Genomic DNA, 16673 nt, shown 5'->3' on the forward strand with positions numbered 1-16673 from the left:
AATGAAGATAAGATTGCCAGAAAGAGGACATAAACTTTTTCTCCCATTCATTCATGATGTGATAATATTATGCTTCCAATACAGTTCTGTAAGCTCTGCTCACAGAGAAGTTTCTTAATAAAAACAAATCTGTTCAGAGTGATGCATAGTAATGTTTAAGAAGAAGGGTTGAGTGAACTCAAAAAAATCTAAATTTTACAGAATGCTTATCTTCCAGCCTTATAGATTTTTTTTCTTTCTTCCATTTATGGGTTTATATTATCAACATTAAGACTTAACGTATATTTTGTGTTAATAATGAACTATTTGTGTGTCCTATACCCCGGATCATCAGGACTCTGTAGTTTGGGACAGTATTAGAACAACCACATTTATTATTTGATACCTTGCAACCTGAAGCCTGACACACTATCCCCACAAGCCACAGACTTTTCAAATAATCTTCGACAAATTGTATAGAAATGGTCTTGGTCTTGGATGGCTTAAATTTAGTCTGTGTTTTCACCATTCAAACCAAGTTTAGCATTAACCTAGTGAATAATAACATAAATAGAGGCAATAACTTAAGCAAATGTGGTGTATTCAGGAAAAATTTTGACTCGCCACTGATTATCTCCAGGGAAGTTGTTTCAACTGTCTGAGGTTCCATTTATTCATTTGTATAATCTTCCAAAACTTTATTAGAAGAACTAGATGAGATGCTATATGTGAAAGTACCCAAGAAAGTGGTAACCCAGAATATAATAGACATCCAATATATTTTAAATGAATGAACAAATTCCCATGCCCTTTATTCAATAAAAGGTTTGTGTCCTAAAATTGATGCACATGTTGCTTCAACATTCACACCCCATTACCTGTGCATTTATCCCTTAGAAAGACTGGAGAATTTTTGCTCTCATTCACAAATAATGGTTTTCATATGAAAGAGATTTGTTTTTACATTCTGGAAAAGATTCATGCATTTATTATATCATTAATAACATCACATTCACTAAAGAAAGGTTTAAGATAAAATATCCAATTTCCATTTGTTTAAAACACCTGTAAAGCCTTGATCTAGATCTCTTAAGTAAGAAAGTGCCTTGAATTTCAAATAGGAATCATACAACTCCCATCTTCCCTTCCTCTCTCACATTTTTCACACTCTACCTCCACCATCACACCCCTGTGACCACAACTATTTCTGTTGTTCACAAAGTTCAATTAACGAAATTATCTGGCTGGTCATTTTCACCTTTGGAAAACACCAGGAAACATAGTTAAACAAAGCCATAATCAAATAGCTATTTTATTTTTAACCAATCATTGATGAACCGCTCTCCCTGCTCATTAGGCGGGAACGAGTCACAGAGCTTCCATGGCGGGATAGTTGGTCACGAAACTCTGAGGCCATGAAGTAGTAGAGAATTGGATCCAAAAGGCAGCAGAGACTTGCAAGGCATAGACAAAAAGGGTGGAAATACAATGAGCTTTGGACAATGGGACAACTGCTAATGATGGTTTCCTTTACCATGGTGTAAAAAATAAAGTTAATATGATAGGGAGTGAAGCAGATGAAGAAGACTGCAGCACACATGTAAACCATCCGCAGTGCTTTCTGCCTCTCACTGATTCCCTGGAAAGCCACTGGTGGTTTTCGCAAGGATATAGTGGTTTTCCAGGTACACCATGCAATGATGACTACTGGGATCACAAATCCTGCCAGCTCAGCAGCTGTAATCATCCCAACCAAAGCCATTGCATTCATTTTCCTGTAACCAAGATCAGCAAAGCAGGACTCAGTGTTGTTGGCTAAGTCTGTGCTTCTCATAATGGGAAATGGCAAACAAGCAGTCCCCACGATGACCCAGACGGCAGCACTGATGCCCACATCATACCTACGCTTCCAGTCTCTGGCCCTGAAAGGCTTGAGAAGAAAGAAGCACCTCTGAAGGCTGATGCATGTCAGAAAACAAATGCTGGCATACATGTTGAGATACTTCAGGTAGAAGCACAGTAGACAAAGGGCCCTCTGGAAAGGCCAGTGGTGGCTGATGTAATAGTAAATCCGGAGGGGTAAGGACAGCACGTGAGCAAGGTCAGCCACAGAGAGGTTGATCATGAAAATGATGGCTTTATTTTTCTTGCTGATGAAGCTGCACAGAACCCACAAGGCTGCACTGTTGGCCAGTAGACCAGGGATGAATATGAGGATGTAGGTGGTGGCATAGAGGGGGTATTGAAATGTCAAATTAGTGACATTGCAGTGAGTCTCAGCATTGCTGGTACTGTTGCTGCCCATCTTGAATATTTCAGTATATTCATCAAGGTAAGCCGTGAAGTTATGATCCCTGCCCAAAACAAAACAAAAAAAGAAAGTAAAAGGGTATAGTGGTTAACGAGTTCTTTAGCTGACACCCAGATTTTTTTAAATTGAAATATAGTTGATTTACAAAGTTTCAGGTTACAGAAAGGTGATTAAGTTATATCATATTCTTTTCCATTACAGGTAATTACAAGATATTGAATATAGTTCCCTGTGCTACACAGTAGGTCCTTGTTTAGTATCTATTTTATATACAGTAGTTTGTAACACTTAATCTCAAATTCCTAATTTATCCCTCTCTCCCTTTCCCCTCTTGTAACTGTAAATTTGTTTTCTATGTCTGTGAGTTTATTTCTGTTTTGTAAATAAGTTCATTTGTAGCATTGTTTTAGATTCTACATGGAAGTGATATCATATCATATTTGGTTTTCTCTGTCTGACTTACTTCACTCAGTATGATAATCTCTAGGTCCATGCATGTAGCTACAAACAGCATTATTTCATTCTTTTTATGGCTGAGTAAGATTTATATATATATATATATATATATATATATATATATATATATATATATATATATACACACACACAAAACCACATCTTCACCGATTCATCTGTTGATGGACACTTGGGTTGCTCCCATGTCTTGGCTCTTGTAAATAGTGCTGCTATGAATATTGGTTTGCATGTACCTTTTTGAATTAGAGTTTTTGGCTTTTCTGGATATATGCCCAAGAGTGGGATTGCTGGATCATATGATAACTCTATTTTTGGTTTTCTTAAGGAACTGCTATACTATTTTCCATAGTGGGTGTACCAATTTACATTCCCACCTACAGTGTAGGAGGGTTCCCTTTTCTCTATACCCACTGCAATATTTATTATTTGTAGACTTTTTGATGATAACCATTGTGACCAGTGTGAGGTGATACCTCTTGGAAACACAAAAGACTCAGAATAGCCAAACAACCTTGAGAAAGAAAGGTGCTGGAGGAGGAGCTTCAAGATGGCGGAAAAGTAAGACATGGAGATCATTTTCCTCTCCACAAATACTTCAGAAATATATCTACATATGGAACAGCTCCTACAGAAAACCTACTGAACGTTGGCAGAAGACCTCAGACCTCCCAAAAGGCAAGAAACTCTCCATATACCTGGGTAGGGAAAAAGAAAACAGAGACAAAAGAATAGGGATGGGACCTGCAGAAGTGGGAGGGAGCTGTGAAGGAGGAAAGGTTTCCACACACTAGGAAGCCCCTTCACAGGAGGAGACTGTGAGTGGCAGAGGGGGGCAGATTTGGAGCTGCAGAGGAGAGCGCAGCAACAGGCATGCAAAGGGCAAAGCAGAAAGATTCCGGCACAGAGAGTCAGTGACAACCTGCACTCACCAGCCTGAGAGGCTTGTCTACTCACCCACCGGGGCGGGGTGTAGGCTGAGAGCTGAGTCTCAGGCTTCGGTCGGATCCCAGGGAGAGGATTGGGGTTGGCTGTGAGAACACAGCCTGAAGGGGTAGTGCCCTACAGATAGCCGGGAGGGAGTCCTGGAACAAGTCTGGAGTTGCTGAAGAGGCAAGAGTTTTCTTGCCTCTTTGTTTCCTGGTGCACAAGGAGAGGGGATTAAGAGCGCCACTCAAAGGAGATCCAGAGACAGGCACAAGCTGCAGCTATCAGTGTGGACTCGAGAGATGGGAATGGGACGTTAATGCTGCTGCTGCAGCCACCAAGAAGCCTGTGTGCGAGCACAGGTCACTCTCCACAACTCCCCTACTGGGAGGCCTGTGCAGCCCACCACTGCCAGGGTCCCATAATTGAGGGACAACTTCCCCAGGAGAACACATGGTGTGCCTCAGGCTGCTGCAACATCACACTGGCCTCTGTCACTGCAGGTGTGCCCCACATGCGTACCCCTCCCTCCCCTTGGCCTGAGTGGGCCAAAGCCCCCGAATCAACTGCTCCCTGAACCCTGTCCTGTCTGAGCTAAGAACAGATGCCCTCAGGCGACCTACATGCAGAGGCAGGGCCAAATCCAAAGCTGAAACCTGGGAGTTGTGCTAACAAATAAGAGATAGGGAAATTTCCCCCAGCAGCCTCAGGAGCAGAGGATTAAATCTCCACAATAAACTTGATGTACCCTGCATCTGTGGAATACCTGAATAGGCAACGAATGATCCCAAATTGAGGAGGTGGACTTTGAGAGCAAAGATAGATATAATATTTTTCCCTTCTCTTTTTGTGGTAGTGTATGTGTACACTTCTGTGTGTGATTTTGTCTTTATACATTTACTTTTACTATTTGTCCTATGGTTCTGTCTGTCCATTATGTTTTTTTTTTTATTATTATTACTTAAAAAAAGTTTTCTTAATAATTATTAAATTATTCTTTATTTTAATAACTTTATTTTATTGTATTTAACTTTATTTTATTTTATCTTCTTTCTTTCTTTCTTTCTTTCTAATTTTTCTCCATTTTATTTTGAGCAATATGGATGAAAGGTTCTTGGTGCTCCAGACAGGAATCAGGGCTGTGCCTCTGCAGAGGGAGAGCCAAGATCAGGACACTGGTCTACAAGGGACCTCCCAGCTCCACATAATATCAAACAGTGAAAATCTCCAGGAGATTTCCATCTCAACACCAAGACCCAGCTTCACTCAATGACCAGCAAGCTACAGTGCTGGACACCCTGTGCCAAACAACTAGCAAGAGAGGAACACAACACCACCCATTAACAGAGAGGCTGCCTAAAATCATAATAATGCCACAGACACCCCAAACACAGCAGCAGACATGGGCCTGCCCACCAGAAAGACAAGTTCAGCCTCATACACCAGAACACAGGCAGTAGTCCCATCCACCAGGGAACCTACACAACCCACTGAACCAACCTTGGCCACTGGGGACAGACACCAAAAACAACGGGAACTACGAACCTGCAGCCTGCACAAAGGAGACCCCAAACACAGTAAGATAAGCAAAATGAGAAGACAGAAAAACACACAGCAGATGAAGGAGCAAGGCAAAACCCCACCAGACCTAAAAAATGAAGAGGAAATAGGCAGTCTACCTGAAAAAGCATTCAGAAAAATGTTAATAAAGTTGATCCAGAATCTTGAAAATAGAATACAGAAAATACAAGAAACGTTTAAAAAGGACCCAGGAGAACTAAAGATCAAACAAACAGTGATGAATAACAAATAAATGAAATTAAAAATTCTCAAGAAGGGATCAATAGCAGAATAACTGAAGCAGAAGAACGGATGAGTGACTTGGAAGATAAAATAGTGGAAATAACTACTGCAGAGCAGAATAAAGAAAAAAGAATGAAAAGAATTGAGGACAGTCACAGAGACCTCTCTGACAACATTAAATGCACCAACATTCGAATAATAGGGTTTCCAGAAGTACAAGAGAAAAAGAAAGGGACTGAGAAAATATTTGAAGAGATTATAGTTCAAAACTTCCCTAATATGGAAAAGAAATAGTTAATCAAGTCCAGTAAGCACAGAGAGTCCCATACAGGATAAATTCATGGAGAAACAGGCCAAGACATATATTAATCAAATTATCAAAAACTAAATACAAAGAAAAATATTAAAAACAGCAAGGGAAAAACAATAAATAACACACAAAGGAATCCCCATAAGGTTAACAGCTGATCTTTCAGCAGAAACAGTGCAAGTCAGAAGGGAATGGTAGGATATATTTAAAGTGATGAAGGAGAAAAACCTACAGCGAAGATTACTCCACCCAGCAGAGATCTCTTTCAGATTTGATGGAGACATTAAAACCTTTACAGACAATCAAAAAGAAAGAGAATTCAGCACCTCCAAACTAGCATTACAACAAGTGCTAAAGGAACTTCTATAGGCAGGAAACACAAGAAGAGGAAAAGGCCTAAAATAACAAACCCAAAACAATTAAGAAAACGGGAATAGGAACATACATATCGATAACTACGTTAAATGTAAATGGATTAAATGCTCCAACCAAAAGACTTAGATTGGCTGAATGGATACAAACACAAGACCTGTATATATGCTGTCTATAATACACTCACTTCAGACCTAGGAACACATACAGGCTGAAAGTGAGGGGACCGAAAGTGTTATATCATGCAAATGGAAACCAAAAGAAAGCTGGAGTAGCAATTTTCATATCAGACAAAATAGACTTTAAAATAAAGACTATTACAACAGACAAAGAAGCACACTACATAATGATCAAGGAATCAATCCAAGAAGAAGATATAACAATTATAATATTTATGCACCCAACATAGGAGCACCACAATACATAAGGCAAATATTAACAGCCATAAAAGCGGAAATCCACAGTAACACAATCATAGTAGGGTACATTAACACCACACTTACAGCAATGGACAGATCTAAAATGAAAATAAATAAGGAAACACAAGGTTTAAATGATACATTACACAAGATGGACTTAATTGATATTTATAGGACATTCCATTCAAAAACAACAGAATACACATTCTTCTCAAGTGCTCATGGAACATTCTCCAGGATAGATCATATCTTGGGTCAGAAACAAAGCCTTGGAAAATTTAAGAAAATTGAAATCATATCAATTATATATATATATATATATATATATATATATATATATATATATATATATATATATATATATATATAGCGGTACGTGGGCCTCTCACTGCTCTGGCTTCTCCCTCCACAGAGCACAGGCTCCAGACGTGCAGGGCCAGTGGCCATGGCTCATGGGCCCAGCTGCTCCATGGCATGCGGGATCCCCCCAGACCGGGGCACGAACCTGTGTCTCCTGCATATCCCAACCACTGCATCACCAGGAAAGCCCCATATCAATTATCTTTACCTATCACAATGCTATGAGACTAGATATCAAATACAGGAAGAAATCTGTAAAAAATACAAACTCATGTAGGCTAAACAATACACTACTTAATAACCAAGAGATCACTGAAGAAATCAAAGAGAAAAACAAAAAATACCTAGAAACAAATGACAATGAAAACACGACGAATCAAAACCTTTGAGATTCAGCAAAAGCAGTCCTAAGAGGGAAGTTTAGAGCAATACAATCCTACCTTAAGAAACAAGAAATATCTCAAATAAACAACCTAATGTTACACCAAAAGAAACTAGAGAAAGAAGAAGAAAAAGCCCCGAAGTTAGCAGAAGGAAACAAATAAAGAATTGATCAAAAATAAATGAAAAAGAAATTAAGGAAATGATAGCAAAGATCAATAAAACTAAAAGCTGGTTCTTTGAGAAGATAAACAAAATTGATAAACCATTAGCCAGAGTCACCAAAGAAAAAAGGGAGAAGAGTCAAAGCAATAGAATTAGAAATGAAAAGGAGAAGTAACAACTTACACTACAGAAGTACAAATGATCATGGGAGATTACAACAAGCAACTCTATGCCAATAAAATGGACAACCTGGAAGAAATGGATAAATTCTTAGAAATGCACAACCTTCTGTGACTGAATCAGGAAGAAATAGAAAATATGAAGAGTATAATCACAAGCACTGAAATTGAAACTGTTATTAAAAAATTCCAACAAACCAGGCCCAGGACCAGATGGCTTCACAGGCAAATTTTATCAAATATTTAGAGAAGAACTAACACCTATCCTTCTCAAAATGTTCCAAAATTTAGCAGAGGGAGGAACACTCCTAAACTCATTCTAAGAGGCCACCATCACCCTGATACCAAAACAAAACAAAGAAGTCACAAAGAAAGAAAATTACAGGCCAATATCACTGATGTACCTAGATTCAAAAATTCTCAACAAAATGCTAGTACACAGAATCCAACAGCACATTAAAAGGATCATAAACCATAATCAAGTTGGGTTTATCCCAGGAATACAAGGATTCTTCTTTATATGTGAAACAATCAATGTGATACACCATATTAACAAATTGAGGGAGAAAAACCATATGATCATATCAATAGATGCAAAAAAACTTTTGACAAAATTCAACACCCAATTATGATAAAAGCTCTGTAGAAAGTAGGCATAGAGGGAACTTTCCCCAACATAATAAAGGCCATATATGACAGTCCCACAGCCAACATCATCATCAATGGTGAAAACTGAAAACTTTTCCACTAAGATCAGGAACAAGACAAGGTTGCCTACTTGCACCACTATTATTCAACATAGCTTTGGAAGTTTTAGCCACAGCAATCAGAGAAGAAAAAGAAATAAAAGGAATCCAAATCAGAAAAGAAGAAGAAAAGCTGTCAGTGTTTGCAGATGACATGATACTATAAAAAGAGATTCTTAAAGATGCTACCAGAAAACTACTACAGCCAGTCAATGAATTTGGTAAAGTATCAGGATACAAAATTTATACACAGAAATCTCTTGCATTCCTACACATTAATGATGAAAATTCTGAAGGTGAAATTAAGGAAACACACCCATTTACCATTGCAACAAAAAGAATAAAATATCTAGGAAAAAAACCTACCTAAGGAGACAAAAGACCTGTATGCAGAAAATTATAAGACACTGATGAAAGAAATTAAAGATGATACAAATAGATGGAGAGATATACCATGTTCTTGGCTTGGAAGAATCAACATTGTGAAAATGACTCTACTACCCAAAGCAATCTACAGATTCAATGCAATCCCTATTAAACTGCCACTGGCATTTTTCACAGAACTAGAACAAAAAATTTCACAATTTGTATGGAAACACAAAAGACCCCGAATAGCCAAATAACCTTGAGAACGAAAAATGGAGCTGGAAGATTCAGGCTCCTTGACTTCAGACAATACTAAAAAGCTACCATAATCAAGACAGAATGGTACTGGCACAAAAACAGAAATATAGATCAATGGAACAGGATAGAAAGCCCAGAGATAAACCCATGCACATATGGTCACCTTATCTTTGATAAAGGAGGCAAGAATATACAGTGCAGAAAAGACAGCCTCTTCAATAAGTGGTGCTGGGAAAACTGGACAAGTACATGTAAAAGTATGAAATTAGAACAGTCTCTAACACCATACACAAAAGTAAACTCAAAATGGATTAAAAACCTAAATGTAAGGCCAGACACTATCAAACTCTGAGAGGAAAATATAGACAGAACACTCTATGACATAAATCACAGAAAGATCTTTTGACCCATGTCCTAGTGAAATGGAAATAAAAACAAAAGTAAACAAATTGGGCCTAAAGAAACTTCAAAGCTTTTGCACAGCAAAGGAAACCATAGACAAGATGAAAAAATAACCCTCAGAATGGAAGAAAATATTTGCAAATGAAGCAACTGACAAAGGATTAATCTCCAAAATTTACAAGCAGCTCAATATTAAAAAAAAAAAAAACAAAACAACCTGATGCAAAAAATGAGCAGAAGACCTAAATTGACATTTCTCCGAAGAAGATATACAGATTGCCAACAAACACACGAAAGAATGCTCAACATCATTAATCATTAGAGAAATGCAAGTCAAAACTACAATGAGGTATCATCTTACACTGGTCAGAATGGCCATCATCAAAATATCTACAAATAATAAATGCTGGAGAGGGTGTGGCCAAAAGGGAACCCTCTTGCACTGTTGGTAGGAATGTAAATAAATACAGCCACTATGGAGAACAGTAACACTAGAACTTAAAAATCTAACAATAGAACTACCATACGACCCAGCAATTCCTCTACTGGGCATATACCCTGAGAAAACCATAATTCAAAAAGAGTCATGTACCACAATGTTCATTGCAGCTCTATTTACAATAGCCACAACATGGAAGCAACCTAAGTGTCCATCAACAAATGAATGGATAAAGAAGATGTGGCACATATATACAATGGAGTATTACTCAGCCATAAAAGAAACGAAATTGAGTTATTTGTAATGAGGTGGATGGACGTAGAGTCTGTCATACAGAGTGAAGTAAGTCAGAAGGAGAAAAACAAATACCGTATGCTGACACATATATATGGAATCTAAGAAAACAAATTTCATGAAGAACCTAGGGGCAAGATGGAAATAAAGACTCAGACCTACTAGAGAATGGACTTGAGGATATGGAGAGGGGGAAGGGTAAGCTGTGACAAAGTGAGAGAGTGGCATGGACATATATATACTACCAAACATAAAATAGGTAGCTAGTGGGAAGCAGCCTCATAGCACAGGGAGATCAGCTTGTTGCTCTGTGACCACCTAGAGGTTTGGGATATGGAGTGTCGGAGGGAGGGTGATTCAAGAGGGAAGAGATATGGGAACATATGTATATGTATAACTGATTCACTTTGTTATAAAGTAGAAACTAACACACCATTGTAAAGCAATTATACTCCAATAAAGATGTTAAAAAAAAAAAGAATGGTGCTGGAGTAATCATACTCCTTGACTTTAGACTATGCTACAAAGTTACAGTAATCAAACAATATGATACTGGTGCAAAATAAACCTATAGATCAATGGAACAGTATAGAAAGCACAGAAATGATCCCATGCACTTATGATCAATTAATCTAATGACAAAGGAGGCAAGAATATACAATGGAGAAAAGACAATCCCTTTAATAAGTGGTGCTGGGAAAACTGGACAGCTACAGGTAAAAGAATGAAATTAGAACATTCTCTAACACCATACACAAAAACAAACTCAAAATGGGCTTCCCTGGTGGCACAGTGGTTAAGAGTCTGCCTGCCGATGCAGGGGACACGGGTTCATGCCCCGGTCTGGGAGCATCCCACATGCCACAGAGTGGCTGGGCCCATGAGCCATGGCCAATGAGCCTGTGCTCCACAATGGGAGAGGCTACAATGGTGAGAGGCCCACATACCCACAAAAAAATTTAAAAAAAAGAAAAAAAGAAAAATAAACTCCAAATGGATTAAAGATATAAATGTAAGACCAGATACTGTAAAACTCCTAGAGGAAAACATAGGCAGAGCACTCTTTGACATAAATTGCAGCAATAGTTTTTCAAAAATCCATCTACTAGAATAATGGAAACAAAAGCAAACAAGGTGGACCTTGTTAGACTTAAAACTTTTGCACGGCAAAGGAAACCATTAACAAGACACAAAGACAACCTATGGAATGAGAGAAATTATTTGCAAATGATGCAATTGACAAGGGTTTAATTTCTAAAATACACAAAAAGCTTGTACAGCTCAATTTAAAAAAAAAAAAAAATGGGCAGAAGACCTCAACAGACATTTCTCCAAGAAGACATACAGATGGACAACAAGCATATGAAAAGATGCTCAACATCATTAATTGTTAGAGAAAAGCAAATCAAAACTACGATGAGGTATCACCAGATTTGTTTTTATACCTACAGAGTCATAGGATATTAAAATTAGAAGGGATTGTTTACAGATGAAGAAGAAGATGCTCAAGGAAGATATACTATTGATCCAAGGTCACCCAGTGAATCAGTTAGAGAACCATGGAATTGTCATCCAACTGCCTTGCGCTACCAGATTGTCAAAGCTGTGTCTTGCAGGTAAGGAAGTTCCGAAATATTCCATCTGTTTTTCTAACCACAGAAAAAGAATGTGATATTTGAGTCTGTTTCTTTTGTATCAAGACTTCTCTTGCCTCAGGCTCTGGTTGGGATGACCACTGTTCACTACTTCCCAATTGCAATGGTAGAAATCCAGTCTTGTTGTTCAGGTCTTCTTGCCTCTCCTTTGTGTGCCACCTTGCTCACTGGGTCCTGACTTCCTAACTTGGCACCACAGCACCTGGAAAACAGATCTGCCTCCTTTAGCCTGCATTACCAGTGTCCTGGCTGATTTTCATGGCTTGGGAATATTACCGCCTTATTATTCTATCAGAATAGCTGGTGGTTTTCATGCATTTTCTCTCTTTCTCTTAGCTTAGGTTTCATTCCAAATTTACATGAAATTTTTCAGTAATATATGGATTTAGAAGCTGAACAAGGATATTTTTCCTTATGTGACTGGGAAGGGAAGAGACCTAGTCTCTATCTAAGGGGAATTCTGTACTGGTTTGACATCATGTCTAGGCAGATTATGCAATAGCCACAGTGAACATTGATTAAGGTACCAGCAAAATAGGCCACCAAAATCATTTTTTGAAACAATTTAAGATTTAATATTTTTTTAAATTTTTCATCATAATGAGAAAGTTTTTTGGATTTCCTTAATTTATTTTATGCTTCAGTATAATTTTTATTGTGTATTATATGTAAGACATAGGGAATATACAATAATTTTTAGGGCTTCTCAAGGTCTGGCCATGGATTTATGCAGGCTGTTTGCAAAGAAGAATGGCAGGACAGCAACAACCTTGTTATTTTATTTATAGAATTTTAGACTGAACAGGACCTTTACAAAACATTTAATTCAGCCACCATATGATACAGGTAGAAGAAGCAAGACCCAGAGAGGGATTTATTAAGGCCACAAATCTACTAAATGAAAGACCTGGGACTTCAAAAAGGAGGAAAAGGTGCTTAATCTTCACACACACCCTTCTGTCCCTAATTTGTTTTCCTCCCAAAGACAAATTTTACAAACATAGCTTCTGTCCATACTTCAGGAATGTTTATTGCCTTTAGAACTAGAATTGGAAAAAAACGAAGTACTCAGGTTTTTCTCCGGTGGAGTTTTGTTGTTGGTATTGTTTTTGTTTTGTTTTGTTTTAAGTATGTTTACAAAAACAAAGGAGTGGCCTCTTTTAGATTCTCTTCATAAGTAGCGGAATGACTTCCTATATCATTCTAAGTCCTACTCCAGGGAATAAAAATGTGATAAAAGAACAGAACCCCAGAGGATTAATTCACAGATAAAAGAGTCAACTTTGTAAGCTACCATTACTCTAAAGAGTACTTTCATTTTCCCTCCTCTTATACTCCCTATTTGACCTATCTGTGATATATCCTAAAGAGTCATGCACTCATCTAGCTTGTGTATGTATGACTTAGAAAAAAGGTAGAGGGGTACTCACAGGTTAAAAGAAATGAAATAATTATAATGGTCTATCAATGATGTACCCCAGAATCTGCAATGGAATTTTTCACATGCATTACATAATTCAATTCTCACAACCATCATAAGTTACTATTATTACTCTTATAGTGCAGATGAGAAACTGAGGTTCAGAGAGACTCAGTAAATTGTCTTAGGTAACAAAGTTAAAAAATGGTAAAAATGGGATTTACTACCATGCCTGACTTGCTCCAAAGTCTGTGCTATTTCCACTATACCACTTGCCTCTTCCTGCTCAGGAGGGACTTTTTAATAGAATGAGGATCATTGTGATATCTGGAGGGCACATTATGGCAGAACCTTTCTAACCCCATAGTAGGACCTTATGTAATTAGAATTACTCTAGCTAGCTATGCCATCAGGATATAACTAAACATCTGTCCCCACACATGCCACCCACCCCTCCTTACCACCCACTTTTATCTCACATATTATCTCACATTTTATTACACATATTATCTCATTAATCCTCATAGCAGCCCAGTGATTATTTCCATATTACTTCAGTGTTGATCCTGTTTCTACTATTATCGATTATCTATGCATAGGCTTGTGAGAGAGCAAGGGAGGCTACATCAAGTGCATTACAGTTCTAAGAACTAAAAACAGCTCACACCCACCAAATTCGCACTTCCACTTCTGCACTTTACAAACATGGATATTTGTTTCTGCTTCACTGGTACAGAAAATTTCACTTACTAATGGGACAGTTTGTTTTCATACCTCTGTGCTAAATAACAGAGTCCTATTAGGCCAGAACAGCAAGATGTTCACAATTTATTTTGTTTCTGTGGTTTCTTATGCTTCTGCAATTCAGTTTATTTCAAGTTTAGAGATTTGCATGACTTGCTTTCCAAAATCTTTTTTCTTCTCCAGACTGAAAGGGAGGTAGGAAGGGTTTTTCCTCAAATATGTCTGGTGACAATTAAATGTAAAATCCCCATGGTAATGGGAGACTGGGGGAATTTTGGGGTGTAGGGTGAAAATATTAACTCTCTCAGGGAACATTTAGCTTCCTGTTAATAATCTGTGACACTATTGAAATTTTAGAAAAGAGAACAACCAAAGAAGCCACTAACAGGAGAAGGCTGAATGGAAGGGCCAAAGTCAGAACATGTTCCTTCTCTCAGTCTCTGCCCCTGCTTCTTTCTCTGTGTCTCTCTTTGGTTCTGGCTCTATTATTGACTATTTCTGGTTTGCTCGTGCCCCCTGTGATACTAGTCTCTCTTCCCTTCAATCTAGACATATTTTTGGTTCCTTTCTCAGGAAAGGGTACAAGATTGGTGATTGACTCTTGAGTCTAAGCTCCCCTTCTCTGTCTGTGCCATGACTCTCTTCCCAGAAACTACGGATAGAAACTGGGAATTCATCCAACTCCTATCACTATATTTCACCCATATCTAATCAGAAACCAGGTGATTCTGTCTCCTTTAAAGCTCTCAAATCTATCTCTAATCCATCTCCGCTTACACTGTTGCCATTCTAACCCAGGCCACTGTCATCATTCCTCTTGATTATTGCACCCCAGTCTTGTCTCCTTTGGTTCATCCCCATACTGTGTCTAACATTAACATTAATTATGGTTACTGCTTATTGAGAGCTACCACTTATTTACTGTCTAAGCACATATTATCTCATTAATCCTTATAGCAACTCAATGATTATTTCCATATTACAAATGAGAAAACTGAGACCCAGAGAGGTTAAATAAGTTGTGCCAAAGTCACAAAACTTGCATAGTGTAGAGGTGGTATATAAGAATTGGAACACATGCTTGTCTCCATACTCCCTTACCTCTGTCATGGCACTTACTACACACACATTGAAATTCTGTTAACATGTCTTTCTGTTTAACTAGATTTTGTAATCCTTGATGGCAGGTACTATGTCATCTCTTAACCCTTTCTAACCTCTTCCCCACTGTGGCCTAAGTGGTTTTTCTTTGAAGTATCTTGTCATTCTCCTGTCTAAAATCCTTTGCTGGTTCTCTATTGTGTTAAGGCCAAACTTCTCACCATGCCTTGAAGGCCATTCCTGTGTCATTTAACATCACCTCATGCCATTCTTTTCCTCATTCACTACTGTTTCAATTACACTGAGATGCTTTCAGTTTCTAGAACAAGCCAAGCTTTTTTCCTGACAAAAACCTTTGCACACGTTGTTTCCTCTGTCTGGAATTATCTTCCTTCTTTTTCACATACCTGGCTCATTTAACTTCAATTTGCAGGTCAGAGACATCTTCACTGCCACTATTATTTAGGTCATCCTACATTACATACTAGCATTACATACTCTCACGCTCCATGCAATTTCTCTTCGTAGCATCAACACTTGCAATGTAGATGTTTGCTCACTTTTTATTGACTATTTCATTCACTGCGTTGTTAGTTCTATTAGTGCCATAAAAAGATCTATTCTGTTCATGACCATATAGCCAAGACTTAGCCTGTGACTTAGTAAGCACCCAAAGAAAAGTGATATAATTGGATTCAATTGCATACAAAATAGTTTAAAGTCCTTATTTGGAATCATTAAGTAAAAATCCAAACCCTGATATGTCAACTAATATATTGGGTAAGAGCTTATGGAAAAACCTGAATGAACTTTTTGGCCAGCTCAATATTTCTGCTACTTGTTATTTCCCTCAAAAGTTGTCTTCTGATTTGGGCTATTATCATCAATATTTGCTGCACTTACCCTTTACAACTCAGAAAAAAACATGCTTTCAGAAGCCTGAGTAAAGAGCAAAATATTCAATTTAGAATCAGAGGTGGTCAGATATATCCTGTAAGTAGATATCAGCACAGCCTGACATCTCAGAGTACCATCAACACTATTATCTAGACCTCAGGGAGAGGGTAATCCTTGTGATCTGCTTCCAAAAGCTTCTCAACCCTTTATTTTTGTTGATTGTCATTTTGCAAATGAAAGATATACCTGCCTTATCTCATCAGCAAATGGCTTCCTACCCACCTACGTGCGGGACTTGGAACGAGAGTGAGAGGTAACATCTGTAGTCCCCAGGGCTTAATTTTCCACATGGAAATTAAGCATAAAAGGAAAATAACTTGTGTATTTACTTTTTTCTTTGGCCTTTTGAGGGCTCTGGCTGCCTTGGAAGTGAACACTCAATCAACATATATTTAATAGGCATCATACTATGAATTCTGTGCTAGGTTCTATGAAGAATATAGAATCATCTGCTATAATCTCTGTCCCTGAGAAACTTCTGGTCTGGTGGAGAAAATATTTCTTAAATTTCCAACATCACAATCAATGCATGACAAGAACTGAGGTGAATGGCATAGGTGATAAGAAATCCTCATGTTGGCACAGCATCATCTCTTTGAGGTAAGCAGGAC

The 16673-nt window shown here is 38.0% G+C and overlaps 1 protein-coding gene across 1 annotated transcript; it reads right to left on the reverse strand.

The window, feature by feature from the left end:
• Positions 1 to 1297: 1297 nt before the first annotated feature.
• LOC131748614 (putative P2Y purinoceptor 10) lies at positions 1298 to 11826 on the reverse strand. Its single transcript, XM_059050768.2, is given in 3 exon segments — positions 1298 to 2333; positions 10952 to 11090; positions 11766 to 11826. Coding segments are annotated over 3 exon segments (1236 nt in total).
• Positions 11827 to 16673: the final 4847 nt, after the last annotated feature.

This window comes from Kogia breviceps, chromosome X (assembly GCF_026419965.1).
Source record: "Kogia breviceps isolate mKogBre1 chromosome X, mKogBre1 haplotype 1, whole genome shotgun sequence".
Lineage (NCBI taxonomy): Eukaryota > Metazoa > Chordata > Mammalia > Artiodactyla > Physeteridae > Kogia > Kogia breviceps.